The 19735-nt window shown below is 47.3% G+C and overlaps 1 protein-coding gene across 1 annotated transcript in view; it reads right to left on the reverse strand.

The window, feature by feature from the left end:
* SLC35B2 (solute carrier family 35 member B2) overlaps window positions 1–19735 on the reverse strand; it is a 70738-nt gene that overhangs the window by 21434 nt on the left and 29569 nt on the right. The window contains exon 2 of the mRNA XM_063918817.1: window positions 12032–12222. Within this exon, the coding sequence (XP_063774887.1) occupies window positions 12032–12222 (191 nt within the window). The remainder of the gene's footprint in view (window positions 1–12031; window positions 12223–19735) is intronic.

The following is a 19735-nucleotide window of genomic DNA, read 5'->3' on the forward strand; positions in this document are numbered from 1 at the left end:
CCCCCCTTCCACAACCCCCTGGTACCGCACAGGATAGCTGGAGTCGTGTGGAGGGACAGCACTCCCTGTCAGCGTCACTGTAGATGTATCTGCAGGGAGAAAATGGCGCTGGAAGTCGCTGGGTCCACTCTGAGGAGAAGCTCCGCCCCTTGAACATGGCACGTCTTCCCACACTTTCACATCTTTATACTGGCCTGCGGTATGGGCTAGCAGCGTTACCGAGGTCCCTGACAGCCTTGATTGACTAGTGTAGGGTATTTGCGCTGGCTCAGGGCGCCCCTCATTGCGCCGCACTGTGTACCGCTGAGCTCTCCGGAGCGCAGTTAGTACTGCGCTCTTACGCTGTTGCCGCCATTCACATCGGCTCCCCGCTTGTCCTGTCGTCAGTGACACAATCACCACCGGAATCTTCTGGCTGTTAGGGGGTGGCGGCATGATGCGGGAGTGAGCGGTCGCCTCAGGCGGCTAACGATCATCACCCTCAGGGGCTCAGTGTCCTGTCAGCGGAGATAGTGGCCATTAACCTCTCAGGATTGGACACTACTCCCCCCCCCCCCCCCCCCCTAAGTCCCACGAAGCAGGGAGGCTGTTGCCAGAAGCCTCCCTGTGCCCAACTCTAAGATAAATAATAAAACTAGAAAAACTCCTAGGAGCTTCCCTAGCTGTGACCGGCTCCACCGGGCACATTTTCTAAACTGAGCCTGGTAGGAGGGGCCCAGAGGGAGGAGCCAGGCCCCACTATTAAACTCTTAAAGTACCAGTGGCTCCTAGTGGACCCGTCTATACCCCATGGTACTAATGCGGACCCCAGCATCCTCTTGGACGTAAGAGAAATGAATGTATTCCATTTTGGAATAAGGTTGTAACAACAAAATGTGGAAAAAGTGAAGCGCTGGGAATACTTTCCGGATGCACTGTATTTCTTATATAATAACACACGCACATGAGACATTAAAGCATGCTGATTTATTGCATTCTCATGTCAATACATGTGCAGTGGTGAGTTCACCTCGTATTGCCAACTCGCTGTTAATGACTGCCCCACTCACATGTGATTATATGACTACATCACATCACATGTGAGATAGGCATTATCTTTCCTTATTATGTTCTGCTATGCGTGATTATTATTGCGTGATAGCTATGATTGTGCTGCCACATGTGAACTGAATTCTCCCTCAGTAAACATATGTAATGGCTGTTTAGTGGTAGAAAACCGGGTAGCGCTGCTCTAGCAATCCTAATTGACGTGAATTTTAATGACGGGTACTCCCATCTGAAATGTATCTATAACACTACATCTTACTGCATAGACATTTGCAACTGTGATTCTTTATTGCCCAAGAGAAAAGGATGTTATTGTGTGTAGTAACTATTCGTTTATAGGGGTGATCATGTTTACACGGCAATAATGTAATTCTATCCCTGGAAACTTCCGTTTGCCGTGTAAAAATATTTAGTCTCCCCTAATGGGCATATGTAGTTGCCATTCAGTGTATAGAACTGGCTGTGCTGCAGCGGTTACATTTACATTCAGCCTGCTAATGGATATTTCCGTTATCTGTAATATGCAGCATGAGGCACGTGATTGTAATCAAGGATAAGACAGAGGGTGCCCGCACAGCAGCGGCATAGTAATAATGGACTTCTAACCAAAGAACGGGTATTGCCAATTGTCCATGCCGTGCAGAATCCACCCCACTGGTAAATACAATTACTGTTCACTAACAGTAGAGAGGGTGACCGCGCTGTTAGCATTTGTCCAATTAGCGGGTACTCCTGTTTTGCCGTGCAGCGATCAGTCTCCCCCAGAAGCATACACAACACACGAAGTATTAGTACATAAACAACGGAGCAGACCGAAGTGCCAACGCGCACATTTCGTGTCTGCTTTTTAAAAGCCTTGAGGGTGTGAGGATCCTATTAAGCTGCAAGTTATGTCAATATAATTTAGAAAAAGGGTGTTGCTTAAGTAAACAATAATCTTTTGCTTTATTAGCTGGAAAATAAATACATGAGTACATGCAGAAGGAAGAGCCACCTGACTCTCTTATAGCAATCCTTACTAGACAATGAACAGTGGGGGTCATTCCGAGTTGGAACAAAAAAAATTTTGGGGGTGTCCCAGGACAGGCGCCAAGCAGCTTATGGTATAACAGATCTCAGGAGATGTCACCACATCTCAGACACTACTCACAATACCAGAAATTTGAGATCTGTATTTACGCCAACAGCGCTCTAATAAAACAAAACCACTTGTAATATAAATATCACCAATACATCCCTTATTAGCAGTTTCCTGTGGTGAATCCTTCAATAGATATTGGCTGGTGTAATTTCTCCAGGATATGGCAACATGTAGGGAAATATAGAAACAAGAAAAAACCAATGTGTAGTAAATTCCTTCTATATATCAGATAAGTCTTTTACAAGGGAACTAGTGGTGGTTCTAAGCGTACCCCACTCACACATTAATCAGATATTTCTAAGCCCATCAAGGTTTCTTTTTCCAATACCAAGGCCTGATTCACTTGAACTGCGCCTGGCAAATAGGTGTAGTCAATAATATATTGGTGGAGCGTACCCCAAAACTCACACTCGCGAGGTGGGTGGTAAACACATCAAGGTATCTTTAGAAACTTGTAATGTCTAGATGGAGCGTACCCAGAAACTCACACTCATGAAGGTGATAGTAAACACATCAAGGTATCTTTAAGGTAGCATGAAAATCTGTGGAACAACTTGTGCGTACCCAAACTCACAATTCTAAGTATCGTCGTACTCCCATCAAGGTATCTTTAGGTTCGACTCCCCTGTCCACTGTCCTTAATGGTGACAGTCTTGCCTCCCCAAAAGAAGGAACTCAGCTCATCTGTGTCTGTGAGCTGGAGTTCGGTCCACAAATCCAAAGTAAACTCACTTATCCTCAACAATTCAATAAATAAATGAATGATGGGGGTTTAGTTGGTGGATTGGCCAATGCACGGAAGCCTGCATACCGATTTTCAAGGTACCCCACCTTCATGCAGGTCCTACACTATCACAGAGTCTTAAAACCTGACTACCTCACTTCTGTTACACAACTCATCTGCCTGCCATTAAATCTAGCAGGCAGATGAGTTGTGTAACAGAAGTGAGGTAGTCAGGTTTTAAGACTCTGTGATAGTGTAGGACCTGCATGAAGGTGGGGTACCTTGAAAATCGGTATGCAGGCTTCCGTGCATTGGCCAATCCACCAACTAAACCCCCATCATTCATTTATTTATTGAATTGTTGAGGATAAGTGAGTTTACTTTGGATTTGTGGACCGAACTCCAGCTCACAGACACAGATGAGCTGAGTTCCTTCTTTTGGGGAGGCAAGACTGTCACCATTAAGGACAGTGGAGTCGAACCTAAAGATACCTTGATGGGAGTACGACGATACTTAGAATTGTGAGTTTGGGTACGCACAAGTTGTTCCACAGATTTTCATGCTACCTTAAAGATACCTTGATGTGTTTACTATCACCTTCATGAGTGTGAGTTTCTGGGTACGCTCCATCTAGACATTACAAGTTTCTAAAGATACCTTGATGTGTTTACCACCCACCTCGCGAGTGTGAGTTTTGGGGTACGCTCCACCAATATATTATTGACTACACCTATTTGCCAGGCGCAGTTCAAGTGAATCAGGCCTTGGTATTGGAAAAAGAAACCTTGATGGGCTTAGAAATATCTGATTAATGTGTGAGTGGGGTACGCTTAGAACCACCACTAGTTCCCTTGTAAAAGACTTATCTGATATATAGAAGGAATTTACTACACATTGGTTTTTTCTTGTTTCTATATTTCCCTACATGTTGCCATATCCTGGAGAAATTACACCAGCCAATATCTATTGAAGGATTCACCACAGGAAACTGCTAATAAGGGATGTATTGGTCATTCCGAGTTGTTCGCTCGGTATTTTTCTTCGCATCGCAGCGATTTTCCCGCTAACTGCGCATGCACAATGTCTGCACTGTGACTGCGCCAAGTAAATTTGCTATGCAGTTAGGTATTTTACTCACGGTTTTTTCTTCGTTCTGGTGATCGTAGTGTGATTAACAGGAAGTGGGTGTTTCTGGGCGGAAACTGGCCATTTTATGGGTGTGTGTGAAAAAACGCTGCCGTTTCTGGGAAAAACGCGGGAGTGGCTGGAGAAACGGGGGAGTGTCTGGGCGAACGCTGGGTGTGTTTGTGACGTCAAACCAGGAACGAAACTGACTGAACTAATCGCAGATGCCGAGTAAGTCTGGAGCTACTCAGAAACTGCTAAGAAGTGTCTATTCGCAATTTTGAGAATCGTTCGTTCGCAATTTTGATAAACTAAGATTCACTCCCAGTAGGCGGTGGCTTAGCGTGTGCAAAGCTGCTAAAAGCAGCTCGCAAGCGAACAACTCGGAATGAGGGCCAATGTGCTTTTTTGCACAGCAGCCGATACGGTCTGAACTGCGCATGCCAGACAGTTGATGGCTGTCTCAACCCTGTGACTGCCTCTGCCTGATTGACAGGCAGAAGTGGTTGCTGGGCTAAAGGGGGCGGCCCGGAGGTGTTTTTCAGTCGTTTAGGGGGCGCGGTCCAGGCAACGCAGGCGTGCCCAGACCGTTGAGAGGGGGGGGGGGGGAGGCGGGCTATGGTGGCTGCGTGACGACACACGCAGCCGCTGTGACCCTCACAGCGACAAGTAGCTCCCTGCCAGCGTGCAAGAGCTGCGCTGGTAGGGAGCTATTCCTCAGGTACAAAAGCATCGCCGCTGTGCAATGCTTTTGTACTTGTGCAGGGGGGGGGTTGGGCTAGTTGATCGTAGATGTGCTAAATTTAGCACATCTACGATCAGGTCTGAATTAGGCCCAGTGTGTGATATGCAGCATCTTTATTCTGACTTGAACTGCCAATTTCGTGCACTGCATCAAAGGGATATTTAAGATAACACATTTGAATACACTGTTGCAACCATCAAGTCCATAGCACGAATCAATGAATACATCCACTCCAGTTACCAGAATTTTTATTCAGTGAGCCCAGTCGGCACATTTCCTTTATTGCCGAAGGGCACATAGATACACACAATGGGAAAAAGAGATATTTACAATTAAAAATATCTATCATTTGAAACCAACGGAGCAGTCCTTTTTTCTTTTTTTAATTTTGGTTCACATTTTCTATCTTGGAGCACATATTTCTGATTCTGTCAATTGTTTTTAATATATATTTTGCTCCTGTATTAGCCGCTAAATAGCCTCTTAATGTGAATAAATAAGAATTTACTTACCGATAATTCTATTTCTCATAGTCCGTAGTGGATGCTGGGGACTCCGTAAGGACCATGGGGAATAGCGGCTCCGCAGGAGACTGGGCACAAAGTAAAAGCTTTAGGACTAGCTGGTGTGCACTGGCTCCTCCCCCTATGACCCTCCTCCAAGCCTCAGTTAGGATACTGTGCCCGGACGAGCGTACACAATAAGGAAGGATTTTGAATCCCGGGTAGGACTCATACCAGCCACACCAATCACACCGTATAACTCGTGATCTGAACCCAGTTAACAGCATGATAACAGAGGAGCCTCTAACAAGATGGCTCACAACAATAATAACCCGATTTTGTAACAATAACTATGTACAAGTATTGCAGACAATCCGCACTTGGGATGGGCGCCCAGCATCCACTACGGACTATGAGAAATAGAATTATCGGTAAGTAAATTCTTATTTTCTCTAACGTCCTAAGTGGATGCTGGGGACTCCGTAAGGACCATGGGGATTATACCAAAGCTCCCAAACGGGCGGGAGAGTGCGGATGACTCTGCAGCACCGAATGAGAGAACTCCAGGTCCTCCTCAGCCAGGGTATCAAATTTGTAGAATTTAGCAAACGTGTTTGCCCCTGACTAAGTAGCTGCTCGGCAAAGTTGTAAAGCCGAGACCCCTCGGGCAGCCGCCCAAGATGAGCCCACTTTCCTTGTGGAATGGGCTTTTACAGATTTTGGCTGTGGCAGGCCTGCCACAGAATGTGCAAGCTGAATTGTACTACAAATCCAACGAGCAATAGTCTGCTTAGAAGCAGGAGCACCCAGCTTGTTGGGTGCATACAGGATAAACAGCGAGTCAGATTTTCTGACTCCAGCCGTCCTGGAAACATATATTTTCAGGGCCCTGACTACGTCCAGCAACTTGGAGTCTTCCAAGTCCCTAGTAGCCGCAGGCACCACAATAGGCTGGTTCAAGTGAAATGCTGAAACCACCTTAGGGAGAAATTGAGGACGAGTCCTCAATTCTGCCCTGTCCGTATGGAAAATTAGGTAAGGGCTTTTATAAGATAAAGCCGCCAATTCTGAAACACGCCTGGCTGAAGCCAGGGCTAACAGCATTACCACTTTCCATGTGAGGTATTTTAAGTCCACAGTGGTGAGTGGTTCAAACCAATGTGATTTTAGGAATCCCAAAACTACATTGAGATCCCAAGGTGCCACTGGAGGCACAAAAGGAGGCTGTATATGCAGTACCCCCTTGACAAACGTCTGAACTTCAGGAACTGAAGCTAGTTCTTTTTGGAAGAAAATCGACAGGGCCGAAATTTGAACCTTAATGGACCCTAATTTTAGGCCCATAGACAGTCCTGTTTGCAGGAAATGCAGGAAACGACCCAGTTGAAATTCCTCTGTAGGCGCCTTCCTGGCCTCACACCACACAACATATTTACGCCAGATACGGTGATAATGTTGCACGGTTACATCCTTCCTGGCTTTGATAAGGGTAGGGATGACTTCATCCGGAATGCCTTTTTCCTTCTGGATCCGGCGTTCAACCGCCATGCCGTCAAACGCAGCCGCGGTAAGTCTTGGAACAGACAGGGTCCCTGCTGGAGCAGGTCCCTTCTTAGAGGTAGAGGCCACGGGTCCTCCGTGAGCATCTCTTGAAGTTCCGGGTACCAAGTCCTCCTTGGCCAATCCGGAGCCACGAGTATAGTTCTTACTCCTCTCCTTCTTATGATTCTCAGTACCTTGGGTATGAGAGGCAGAGGAGGGAACACATACACTGACTGGTACACCCACGGTGTTACCAGAGCGTCCACCGCTATTGCCTGAGGGTCCCTTGACCTGGCGCAATATCTGTCTAGTTTTTTGTTGAGGCGGGACGCCATCATGTCCACCTTTGGTTTTTCCCAACGGTTCACAATCATGTGGAAGACTTCTGGGTGAAGTCCCCACTCCCCCGGGTGGAGGTCGTGTCTGCTGAGGAAGTCTGCTTCCCAGTTGTCCACTCCCGGAATGAACACTGCTGACAGTGCTATCACATGATTTTCCGCCCAGCGAAGAATCCTTGCAGCTTCTGCCATTGCCCTCCTGCTTCTTGTGCCGCCCTGTCTGTTTATGTGGGCGACTGCCGTGATGTTGTCCGATTGAATCAACACCGGCTGACCCTGAAGCAGAGGCCTTGCTTGACTTAGGGCATTGTAAATGGCCCTTAGTTCCAGGATATTTATGTGAAATGACGTTTCCATGCTTGACCACAAGCCCTGGAAATTTTTTCCCTGTGTGACTGCTCCCCAGCCTCTTAGGCTGGCATCCGTGGTCACCACGACCCAGTCCCGAATACCGAATCTGCGGCCCTCTAGAAGATGAGTACTCTGCAACCACCACAGGAGAGACACCCTTGTCCTTGGAGACAGGGTTATCCGCAGATGCATCTGAAGATGCGATCCGGACCATTTGTCCAGCAGATCCCATTGAAAAGTTCTTGCGTGGAATCTGCCGAATGGAATCGCTTCGTAAGAAGCCACCATTTTTCCCAGGACCCTTGTACATTGATGCACTGACACTTGGCCTGGTTTTAGGAGGTTCATGACTAGCTCGGATAACTCCCTGGCTTTCTCCTCCGGGAGAAACACCTTTTTCTGGACTGTGTCCAGAATCATCCCTAGGAACAGCAGACGTGTCGTCGGAATCAGCTGCGATTTTGGAATATTTAGAATCCACCCGTGCTGTCGTAGTACTACTTGCGATAGTGCTACTCCGACCTCTAACTGTTCCCTGGACCTTGCCCTTATCAGGAGATCGTCCAAGTAAGGGATAATTAAGACGCCTTTTCTTCGAAGAAGAATCATCATTTCGGCCATTACCTTGGTAAAGACCCGGGGCGCCGTGGACAATCCAAACGGCAGCGTCTGAAACTGATAATGACAGTTCTGTACCACAAACCTGAGGTACCCTTGGTGAGAAGGGCAAATTGGGACATGGAGGTAAGCATCCTTGATGTCCAGAGACACCATATAGTCCCCTTCTTCCAGGCTCGCTATCACTGCTCTGAGTGACTCCATCTTGAATTTGAACCTTTGTATGTAAGTGTTCAAAGATTTCAGATTTAGAATAGGTCTCACCGAGCCGTCCGGCTTCGGTACCACAAACAGCGTGGAATAATACCCCTTTCCCTGTTGTAGGAGGGGTACCTTGATTATCACCTGCTGGGAATACAGCTTGTGAATGGCTTCCAATACCGCCTCCCTGTCGGAGGGAGACGTTGGTAAAGCAGACTTCAGGAACCGGCGAGGGGGAGACGTCTCGAATTCCAATTTGTACCCCTGAGATACTACTTGCAGGATCCAGGGGTCCACTTGCGAGTGAGCCCACTGCACCCTGAATTTCTTGAGACGACCCCCCACCATACCTGAGTCCGCTTGTAAGGCCCCAGCGTCATGCTGAGGACTTGGCAGAAGCGGGGAAGGGCTTCTGTTCCTGGGAAGAGGCTGCCTGCTGCAGTCTTTTTCCCTTTCCTCTGCCCCGGGGCAGATATGAGTGGCCTTTTGCCCGCTTGCCCTTATGGGGACGAAAGGACTGAGGCTGAAAAGACGGAGTCTTTTTCTGCTGAGAGGTGACCAGGGGTAAAAAGGTGGATTTCCCAGCCGTTGCCGTGGCCACCAGGTCCGATAGACCGACCCCAAATAACTCCTCCCCTTTATACGGCAATACTTCCATATGCCGTTTGGAATCCGCATCACCTGACCACTGTCGCGTCCATAACCCTCTTCTGGCAGAAATGGACAGCGCACTTACTCTTGATGCCAGGGTGCAAATATCCCTCTGTGCATCTCGCATATATAGAAATGCATCCTTTAAATGCTCTATAGTCAATAAAACACTGTCCCTGTCCAGGGTATCAATATTTTCAGTCAGGGAATCCGACCAAGCCACCCCAGCACTGCACATCCAGGCTGAGGCGATTGCTGGTCGCAGTATAATACCAGTATGTGTGTATATACTTTTTAGGATATTTTCCAGCTTTCTATCAGCTGGCTCCTTGAGGGCGGCCGTATCAGGAGACGGTAACGCCACTTGTTTTGATAAGCGTGTGAGCGCCTTATCTACCCTAGGGGGTGTTTCCCAACGCGCCCTAACCTCTGGCGGGAAAGGGTATAATGCCAATAATGTTTTAGAAATTAGCAGTTTTTTTATCGGGGGAAACCCACGCTTCATCACACACCTCATTTAATTCATCTGATTCTGGAAAAACTACGGGTAGTTTTTTCACACCCCACATAATACCCTTTTTTGTGGTACTTGTAGTATTAGAAATGTTCAAAACCTCCTTCATTGCCGTGATCATGTAACGTGTGGCCCTACTGGAAAAAACGTTTGTTTCCTCACCGCCGACACTGGAGTCAGTGTCCGTGTCTGGGTCTGTGTCGACCATCTGAGGTAACGGGCGCTTTAGAGCCCCTGACGGTGTTTGAGACGCCTGGACCGGTACTAACTGACTTGCCGGCTGTCTCATGTCGTCAACAGACTTTTGTAAAGTGCTGACGCTATCACGTAATTCCTTCCATAGGACCATCCAGTCAGGTGTCGACTCCCTAGGGGGTGACATCACTAATACAGGCAATTGCTCTGCCTCCATACCATATTCCTCCTCATACATGTCGACACAACGTACCGACACACAGCACACACACACACAGGGAATGCTCTGATAGAGGACAGGACCCCACTAGCCCTTTGGGGAGACAGAGGGAGAGTTTGCCAGCACACACCAGAGCGCTATATATATATATATATATAGGGATAACCTTATATAAGTGTTTCTCCCTTATATAGCTGCAATATATGATTATCTGCCAAATTAGTGCCCCCCCTCTCTTGTTTTACCCTGTTTCTGTAGTGCAGGACTGCAGGGGAGAGTCAGGGAGACGTCCTTCCAGCGGAGCTGTGAGGGAAAATGGCGCTTGTGTGCTGAGGAGATAGGCTCCGCCCCCTTCTCGGCGGCCTTTCTCCCGCTTTTTTGTGGAAAACTGGCAGGGGTTAAATACATCCATATAGCCCAGGAGCTATATGTGATGTATTTTTAGCCATTAAAAGTATTTTCATTGCGTCCCAGGGCGCCCCCCCCCAGCGCCCTGCACCCTCAGTGACCGTAGTGTGAAGTGTGCTGAGAGCAATGGCGCACAGCTGCGGTGCTGTGCGCTACCTTAGTGAAGACAGGACGTCTTCTGCCGCCGATTTTCCGGACCTCTTCAGTCTTCTGGCTCTGTAAGGGGGACGGCGGCGCGGCTCCGGGACCCATCCATGGCTGGGCCTGTGATCGTCCCTCTGGAGCTAATGTCCAGTAGCCTAAGAAGCCCAATCCACTCTGCACGCAGGTGAGTTCGCTTCTTCTCCCCTTAGTCCCTCGATGCAGTGAGCCTGTTGCCAGCAGGACTCACTGAAAATAAAAAACCTAATTTAAACTTTTACTCTAAGCAGCTCAGGAGAGCCACCTAGATTGCACCCTTCTCGTTCGTGCACAAAAATCTAACTGGGGCTTGGAGGAGGGTCATAGGGGGAGGAGCCAGTGCACACCAGCTAGTCCTAAAGCTTTTACTTTGTGCCCAGTCTCCTGCGGAGCCGCTATTCCCCATGGTCCTTACGGAGTCCCCAGCATCCACTTAGGACGTTAGAGAAATAAAAGTTACATTTTAATACTTAATTGTACAACCCCATTTTTTCTCCTTTGTACCTTGACGTTATCACCGGTTGTCCTAGGTAGCTCTTGTTGTAGTGTAAGTTCCGCCTGGTCCTGAGCTGTACGGAAACCCGATGGTTTGGCTACAACTCCGATGGTGGGATGACTACACATGTGCAGAACGGGTCCTGCAACATCGCTCGCAGTGCCCCTTACGTGCAGCCTGACTGTCATGCTGCGACCTGTTTGGGGGTGGGGAGGGGGCGGCGGTATCCGGGTGGAAAACAGACAGTCAATAGATCGACCCCAGATGGTAGACAGTCAATAGGTTGACAGGGTCAAAAGGTCGACATGTAACTAGTCGACACATGGTTTTTCATTATTTTAAAGGCTATGCTTTTGGCACTTGCGGGAGGGTTACGCTGCTAGAGGGGACTGTTAGGGTTGGGGTCTTGGCAGAGGGTTAGCTTTAGGCTATGGAAGGGGACGGTTGAGTTAGGAGTATGATTATGGTTAGAATAACAAAAAAACAAAAAAAAGTATCAACATTTTGTGTGTATCGATCTATATACTGTCGATCTTTTAATTCACACCCGGGGGTGGCAACCATGCCTGTTTTCTAGGCATACCCAAGCAGATTTCCTGGCCACGACAGAGGAGGTCCGGCGGTCAGTGTAAGCTTAGGCTTACTCAGATGGCCGATGGCTGCCCAATGGCGATCCGATGCTGCATCTTCAGGTGCACCACTGGCATTTGCGGTGCTGGCAGGAGGCGCCTTTTCTCTTCAGGCGCCTCCTGTGGCATTGGCATATCAGCCTCCACTTCTGCATAACACCCCTGGTCAGGAACTTGTGTGAGAGAATATTCTATCCTAGACATATAGACATCTCTTCAAAGAAATTATTTCTATATAATAAGAACACGTACAGTATATCACACACACAGTATAGGATGTGACCATAAATGTATCACACACATATCACACTCACAGTACATAGGAGCATTCTGCATTACACACATATAATACACAGGTTTTACATGCATGTATGACACACACACACATGCGGACCCTCTTACCCGTCTCCAGATAGTTCCTGCGTTTGAAGTAATGTATGAGCAGACAGCCCGGTACCAGGATGGTCCCATATCCGGCAATATTGACGATGAAACGCACCAGCCAGAATTCCCCCCATGTGTCCTGTGCGGCGGATTTGGGGGGCGGTTCTTCAGCACAGACCCCAAGGAGAGTTACTAGAAGGAGCAGGAACCTGCACAGAATAAAAGGGTGTTACCATAATATACACACTGCTCTCCTGCCAATATCAGAGTACTACAACTCCCAGAGTTCACAGGCTCCTCTTCTGTGACGCACAGTAGGATACGGTGATATCAAACCAGCCCACATATTGCATAATACTATAAGTACCATCTCTCTGGAGTAATCCGGCACTGCACAGTTTATATTGTGTATTCTGATTAACACTACAAGAGAAGTCTACGATGCATGGTAGAAGCGGCACGCCCCATGGGCGCATTACTAGAACACCTTGCGGTTTTTATTATGCTGGGACTACAGGCACGGTGCCATCACTTCTTTAGAAAAAGTCTATTATGCTAAATCAGGGATGGGGAACCTTCGGCCCTCCAGCTGTTGATGAACTATACATCCCAGCATGTCCTGCAAAAGTTTTAGCATTGCCAAATAACAAAACTGTGGCAAGGCATGCTGGTATGTGTAGTTCAACAACAGCTGGAGGGCCAAAGGTTCTCCACCCCTGTACTAAATAAACGAGTGTTTTTATTCAAAATGTTTAATGCCAGTGGCATGCCCAGTGCTAATGCTTAACAAATGTCATCTATCTCCGAGTGCACTTTATACGTATTATTATTATCCTTTATTTATATGGCGCCACAAGGGTTCTGCAGCGCCTGACAAAGTACATAAACAAATGAACAAAACAAGAACAGTGACTTACAATAGAAGACAATGCCCATTTATCAAACAGTATTTGCGGCTATGCGGGTGTTTTCGGGGACTAGCCGCAAATACTATGTAGTCCCCAAATGTATGAAGGGATCGCTGTTGCAATCCCTCTATCGCTGCCCGCAGCAGCATCCCCCATAGGTTTCAATGGGGGATGCGATGCTGCCCAATGTATCAATATCCACGCAGCTACCGCAATCTTCTGATTGCGGTAGCCCATTGTAGCCTATGGGTTACATACCGTGGAAAATAGTTTCGGCAAAGTTCCCCAGGAACCCTTCACCAGAAATGGCCCCTGTGCACGGTGGGGAGGCTACTGCAGATGTGCAGTGGCACAGACACCCCACTCGGCACATTGCAGGGACTGAATGCCGTCAATAGGATCGCATACAATCTATGATAAATGCCCCCCAATATAGGACAAGTAGAAGGTATATAAACGGGTTTACTACGGCTGGCCGGTGGTCGGGCTCCCGGCGACCAGCATACCGGCGCCGGGAGCCCGACCGCCGGCTTACCGACAGTGTGGCGAGCGCAAATGAGCCCCTTGCAGGCTCGCCGCGCGACACACTATTGTATTCTCCCTCTAGGGGGGTCGTGGACCACCACGAGGGAAAATAAGTGTCGGTATGCAGGCTGTCGATATGCCGGCGCCGGTATACTGAGCGCCGGGAGCCCGACCGCCGGCATACAGAAGACCACCCATATAAACATTACTGCATCAATGGACAGGACACTGATATACAGTAAGCATCAGGGTGGCTGAAACTGAGGGCTATGTGCCGTTGTAAGGAGTATGGTGTAGAACAGGGGTGGGGAACCTTTGGCACTCCAGCTGTTGATGAACTACACATACCAGCATGCCCTGCAACAGCTTTCCAATTTAATCATGCAAAAACTATTGCAGGGCATTCTGGGACGTGTAGTTCAACAACAGCTGGGGTGCCACAGGTACCCCACACCTGGTGTAGAAGATAGTCTGAGTGAGAGAAGGAAAAGCACATGATAAGCAGTCACAAATTAGCAGATGGAATGAATTGCAAGGTACAAATGGAGACAAAATATAAAACAAATGAAAAACAAAAGTTAGTTTTTTTTTTTTTTACAGGATTTGCTATAAAAATCAGTCACAAGCAACTATGTATTAATATGTCTAGTCTACCTACATATATTCAGATGTAATAGGAATAATAAACTGTAAAAAAATTGGTTTTATTAGAAGATATAAAATAAGTTAAACCAAAGCTTATACCCCTTTCACACTGACAAATATTCCCCGGGTTATTGCACATGAACGCGCATCAAACCGGGAATCTGCTCAGTGTGAAAGGGTACTGAAAGAATATCCCGCGTCGAGCGTCCCAGCATTTCATACCAGGTCTCAGCCTGGGTTGAATCCGGAATCGTCTCGGGATGTGGTGCAGTGTGAGCGGGTAAGCCGAGTCAAGGCGACCCGACACCCATTCTCTGCATAAGAGGAGGCGGGGCTTGGATATGATGATCTCCAAGCACCACCTCCAATAGCGTCAGGGATGACATCAACGACCCGGCATATTGAAGGGTCGCAAGTCTGAAAGGGGTCTCGAGCCGGGTCGCACCTGGGAAACACCGGTGTACATATTCCCGGGTGCGACCTGGCTATGTCAGTTTGGAAGGGGTATTAATAACATTATTAATATTAGAAAGCATTAAAGCATGGTGTTTGACCAAGGTTTCATACATGATTCAATTGGTTTTTTTTCAGTAAAACATTAATGAAAATATAAATACATTTTGGTTTAAAAAAAACAAAAACATTTACTGGGTTTGTTTTGTTTTTTTTAAACGAAACCTTGGGCTATAACGACGCCCAAGTTCAGCGGCAGTGCAGGATGCCGGCGGAACTCTCTAGTTTTTTTAAAGGGACAATAACTTACAAGGCATGATTGTCCCTTATAAAAAGAAAAATGTCAGACTTCTCAGGTGTCATTATCTATGGCACTGTTATTTCCCCCAACCCTGGTCTTTTGTCCTGGAAAATAAGATCTGTATGTGCTGTGCCATGAGACAAGTACAGTGCATCCAGAAAGTATTCACAGCGGTTCACTTTTTCCACATTTTTTTATGTTACAGCCTTATTCCAAAATGGAATAAATTCATTTTTCTCTTCAAAATTCTACACACAATACACCATAATGACAAGAAAAGAGTTTTGAGATTTTTGCAAATTTATTAAAAATAAAAAACAAAGAAATCACATGTACATAAGTATTCACAGCCTTTGGCATGAAGCTCAAAATTGAGCTCAGGTGCATCCTGTTTCCACTGATCATCCTTGAGACGGTTCTACAGCTTAACTGAAGTCCACCTGTGGTAAATTCAATTGATTGGACATGATTTGGGAAGGCACACACCTGTCTATATAAGGTCCCACACTTGACAGTGCATGTCTGAGCACAAACCAAGCATGAAGTCAAAGGAATTGTCTATAGACCTCAGAGAAAGGATTGTCACGAGGCACAAATCTGGGGAAGGGTACAGAAAAATATCTGCTGCTTTGAAGGTCCCAATGAGCACAGTGGCCTCCATCATCCGTAAATGGAAGAAGTTCGGAACCACCAGTACTCTGCCTAGAGCTGGCTGGTCGCCTAAACTGAACGACCGGGGGAGAAGGGCCCTAGTCAGGGAGGTGACCAAGAACCCGATGGTCACTCTGTCAGAGCTACAGCAACCCTCCAGAAGGACAACCATCTCTGCAGCAATCCACTCTGTATGGTTGAGTGGCCAGACGGAAGCCACGCCTTAGTAAAAAGCATATGGCAGTCCGCCTGGAGTTTGGCAAAATGCACCTGAAGGACTCTCAAACCATGAGAAACAAAAATTCTCAGGTCTGATGAGACAAAGATTGAACTCGTTGGCGTGAATGCCAGGTGTCATGTTTGGAGGAAACCAGGCACCGCTCATCACCAGGCCAATACCATCCCTACAGTGAAGCATGGTGGTGGCAGCATCATGCTGTGGGGATGTTTTTCAGAGGCAGGAACTGGGAGACTAGTCAGGATAGAGGAAAAGATAAATGCAGTAATGTACAGAGACAGACTGGATGAAAACCTGCTTCAGAGCGCTCTTGACCTTAGACTGGGGCAACGGTTTATCTTTCAGCAGGACAACGACCCTAAGCATACAGCCAAGATATCAAAGGAGTGGCTTCAGGACAACTCTCTGAATGTCCTTGAGTGGCCCAGCCAGAGCCCAGACTTGAATCCGATTGAACATCTCTGGAGAGATCTGAAAATGGCTGTGCACCGACGCTTCCCATCCAACCTGATGGAGCTTGAGAGGTGCTGCAAAGAGGATTGGGCAAAACTGCCCAAAGATAGGTGTGCCAGGCTTGTGGCATCATATTCAAAAAGACTTGAGGCTGTAATTGCTGCCAAAGGTGCACCAACAAAGTATTGAGCAAAGGCTGTGAATACTTATGTACATTTGATTTCTTTGTTTTTTATTTGTAATAAATTTGCTAAAATCTCAAATTAACTTTTCTCACATTGTCATCATGGGATATTGTGTATAGAATTTTGAGGGGGAAAATTAATTTGTAACATAACAAAATTTGGACAAAGTGGAGCGCTGTGAATACTTTTAGAATGCACTGTACCAGAAAACACATTACACAGTTCTAGCCATTGACATTCGATGTAAGAGAAATGCCATTGCTTGGATTTTGAAATTATGTTCACATTCCCTGTAACAGACGATGAGAGTAACTAATGGTGGGTAACATGTGACTGGCAGAAAGCAGTTGGAATCTGCCCGATAAGACGTTATCTGGAGCCCACACTGGAGATTGTACTGATGTGTCAGGTCTCAGAAACTTTATACACAACGCACATCCCCAATGCATCTCTGTAGAAAGGATCTTACCAGCTGCAGTTTTGCTATTTTATCAAAACTGCAACTGGCTGCGGTTGTACGCTGGGGGTCGCCCAGCATGATAAAAGCCCGGCAGCGCGGTGATCACAATGCAATTGCGTTTACATCGCTGAATTGTGGATGCCCCCTTGCCTCTGCAGACAGGGTGCGAAGGCATGCCATTTTTCGGGTCACAGTGGCCGTGTATGACATCTCTGTAAATACTCATTTACCTCCACTGTATCCTTGTATATACTCATTTACCCCCACAACTTATCTCACTCTCTCTCCCCATATATATGTATATATAGTTACCCCCACTGCATCTCTGTAAATACTAATTTGCCTCCACTGCATCCTTGTATATACTCATTTACCTCCACAGCATCTCTCTCATATATATATATATATATATATATATATATATATATAATAAGAATTTACTCACCGGTAATTCTATTTCTCGTAGTCCGTAGTGGATGCTGGGAACTCCGAATGGACCATGGGGAATAGCGGGCTCCGAAGGAGGCTGGGCACTCTAGAAAGATTTATGACTACCTGGTGTGCACTGGCTCCTCCCACCATGACCCTCCTCCAAGCCTCAGTTAGGACACTGTGCCCGGACGAGCGTACACAATAAGGAAGGATTTTGAATCCCGGGTAAGACTCATACCAGCCACACCAATCACACCGTATAACTCGTGATATTATACCCAGTTAACAGTATGAAACAACTGAGCCTCTCAACAGATGGCTCAACAATAACCCGATTTAGTTAACAATAACTATGTACAAGTATTGCAGATAAACCGCACTTGGGATGGGCGCCCAGCATCCACTACGGACTACGAGAAATAGAATTACCGGTGAGTAAATTCTTATTTTCTCTGACGTCCTAGTGGATGCTGGGAACTCCGAAAGTACCATGGGGATTATACCAAAGCTCCCAAACGGGCGGGAGAGTGCGGATGACTCTGCAGCACCGAATGAGAGAACTCCAGGTCCTCCTTAGCCAGGGTATCAAATTTGTAGAATTTTGCAAACGTGTTTGCCCCTGACCAAGTAGCTGCTCGGCAAAGTTGTAAAGCCGAGACCCCTCGGGCAGCCGCCCAAGATGAGCCCACCTTCCTTGTGGAATGGGCATTGACAGATTTTGGCTGTGGCAGGCCTGCCACAGAATGTGCAAGCTGAATTGTACTACAAATCCAACGAGCAATAGTCTGCTTAGAAGCTGTCCTGGAAACATATATTTTCAGGGCCCTGACAACGTCTAGCAACTTGGAGTCCTCCAAGTCCTTAGTAGCCGCAGGCACCACAATAGGCTGGTTCAGGTGAAACGCTGACACCACCTTAGGGAGAACTGGGGACGAGTCCTCAATTCTGCCCTATCCGTATGGAAAATTAGATAAGGGCTTTTACATGATAAAGCCGCCAATTCTGATACTCGCCTGGCCGAAGCCAAGGCCAATAACATGACCACTTTCCACGTGAGATATTTCAGATCCACAGTCTTTAGTGGCTCAAACCAATGTGATTTTAAGAAACTCAACACCACGTTGAGATCCCAAGGTGCCACAGGAGGCACAAATGGGGGCTGAATATGCAGCACTCCTTTTACAAATGTCTGAACTTCAGGTACTGAAGCTAGTTCTTTTTGAAAGAAAATCGACAGAGCCGAGATCTGTACCTTAATGGAACCTAATTTTAGGCCCATATTCACTCCTGCTTGCAGGAAATGCAGAAATCGACCTAGTTGAAATTCCTCTGTTGGGGCCCTTTTGGCCTCACACCATGCAACATATTTCCGCCATATGCGGTGATGATGATTTGCTGTAACCTCTTTCCTGGCTTTAATAAGCGTAGGAATGACTTCTTCCGGAATGCCCTTTTCCTTTAGGATCCGGCGTTCAACCGCCATGCCGTCAAACGCAGCCGCGGTAAGTCTTGGAACAGACAGGGCCCTTGCTGTAGCAGGTCATGTCTGAGCGGCAGAGGCCACGGGTCCTCTGAGATCATCTCTTGAAGTTCCGGGTACCACGCTCGTCTTGGCCAATCCGGAACCACGAGAATTGTGTTTACTCCTCGCCTTTTTATTATTCTCAATACCTTTGGTATGAGAGGCAGAGGAGGGAACACATAAACTGACTGATACACCCACGGTGTCACTAGAGCGTCCACAGCTATTGCCTGAGGGTCTCTTGACCTGGCGCAATACCTCTCTAGTTTTTTGTTTAGGCGGGACGCCATCATGTCCACCTGTGGACAATCCCACTGATTTACAATCATTTGGAAGACTTCTGGATGAAGTCCCCACTCACCCGGGTGGAGGTCGTGCCTGCTGAGAAAGTCTGCTTCCCAGTTGTCCACTCCCGGAATGAACACTGCTGACAGTGCTAGTAGATGATTTTCCGCCCATCGGAGAATTCTTGTGGCTTCTGCCATTGCCATCCTGCTTCTTGTGCCGCCCTGTCGATTCACATGGGCGACTGCCGTGATGTTGTCTGACTGTATCAGCACCGGCTGGTGTAGGAGCAGGGATTTTGCTTGACTTAGGGCATTGTAAATGGCCCTTAGTTCCAGAATATTTATGTGAAGGGAAGTCTCCTGACTTGACCATAGTCCTTGGAAGTTTCTTCCCCGTGTGACTGCCCCCCAGCCTCGAAGGCTGGCATCCGTGATCACCAGGACCCAGTCCTGTATGCCGAATCTGCGGCCCTCCAGAAGATGAGCACTCTGCAGCCACCACAGAAGAGACACCCTGGTTCTTGGAGACAGGGTTATCAAGCGATGCATCTGAAGATGCGATCCGGACCACTTGTCTAACAGGTCCCACTGAAAAATTCTGGCATGGAACCTGCCGAATGGAATTGCTTCGTAAGAAGCCACCATTTTTCCCAGGACCCGCG

Source organism: Pseudophryne corroboree, chromosome 4 (genome assembly GCF_028390025.1).
Source record: "Pseudophryne corroboree isolate aPseCor3 chromosome 4, aPseCor3.hap2, whole genome shotgun sequence".
Lineage (NCBI taxonomy): Eukaryota > Metazoa > Chordata > Amphibia > Anura > Myobatrachidae > Pseudophryne > Pseudophryne corroboree.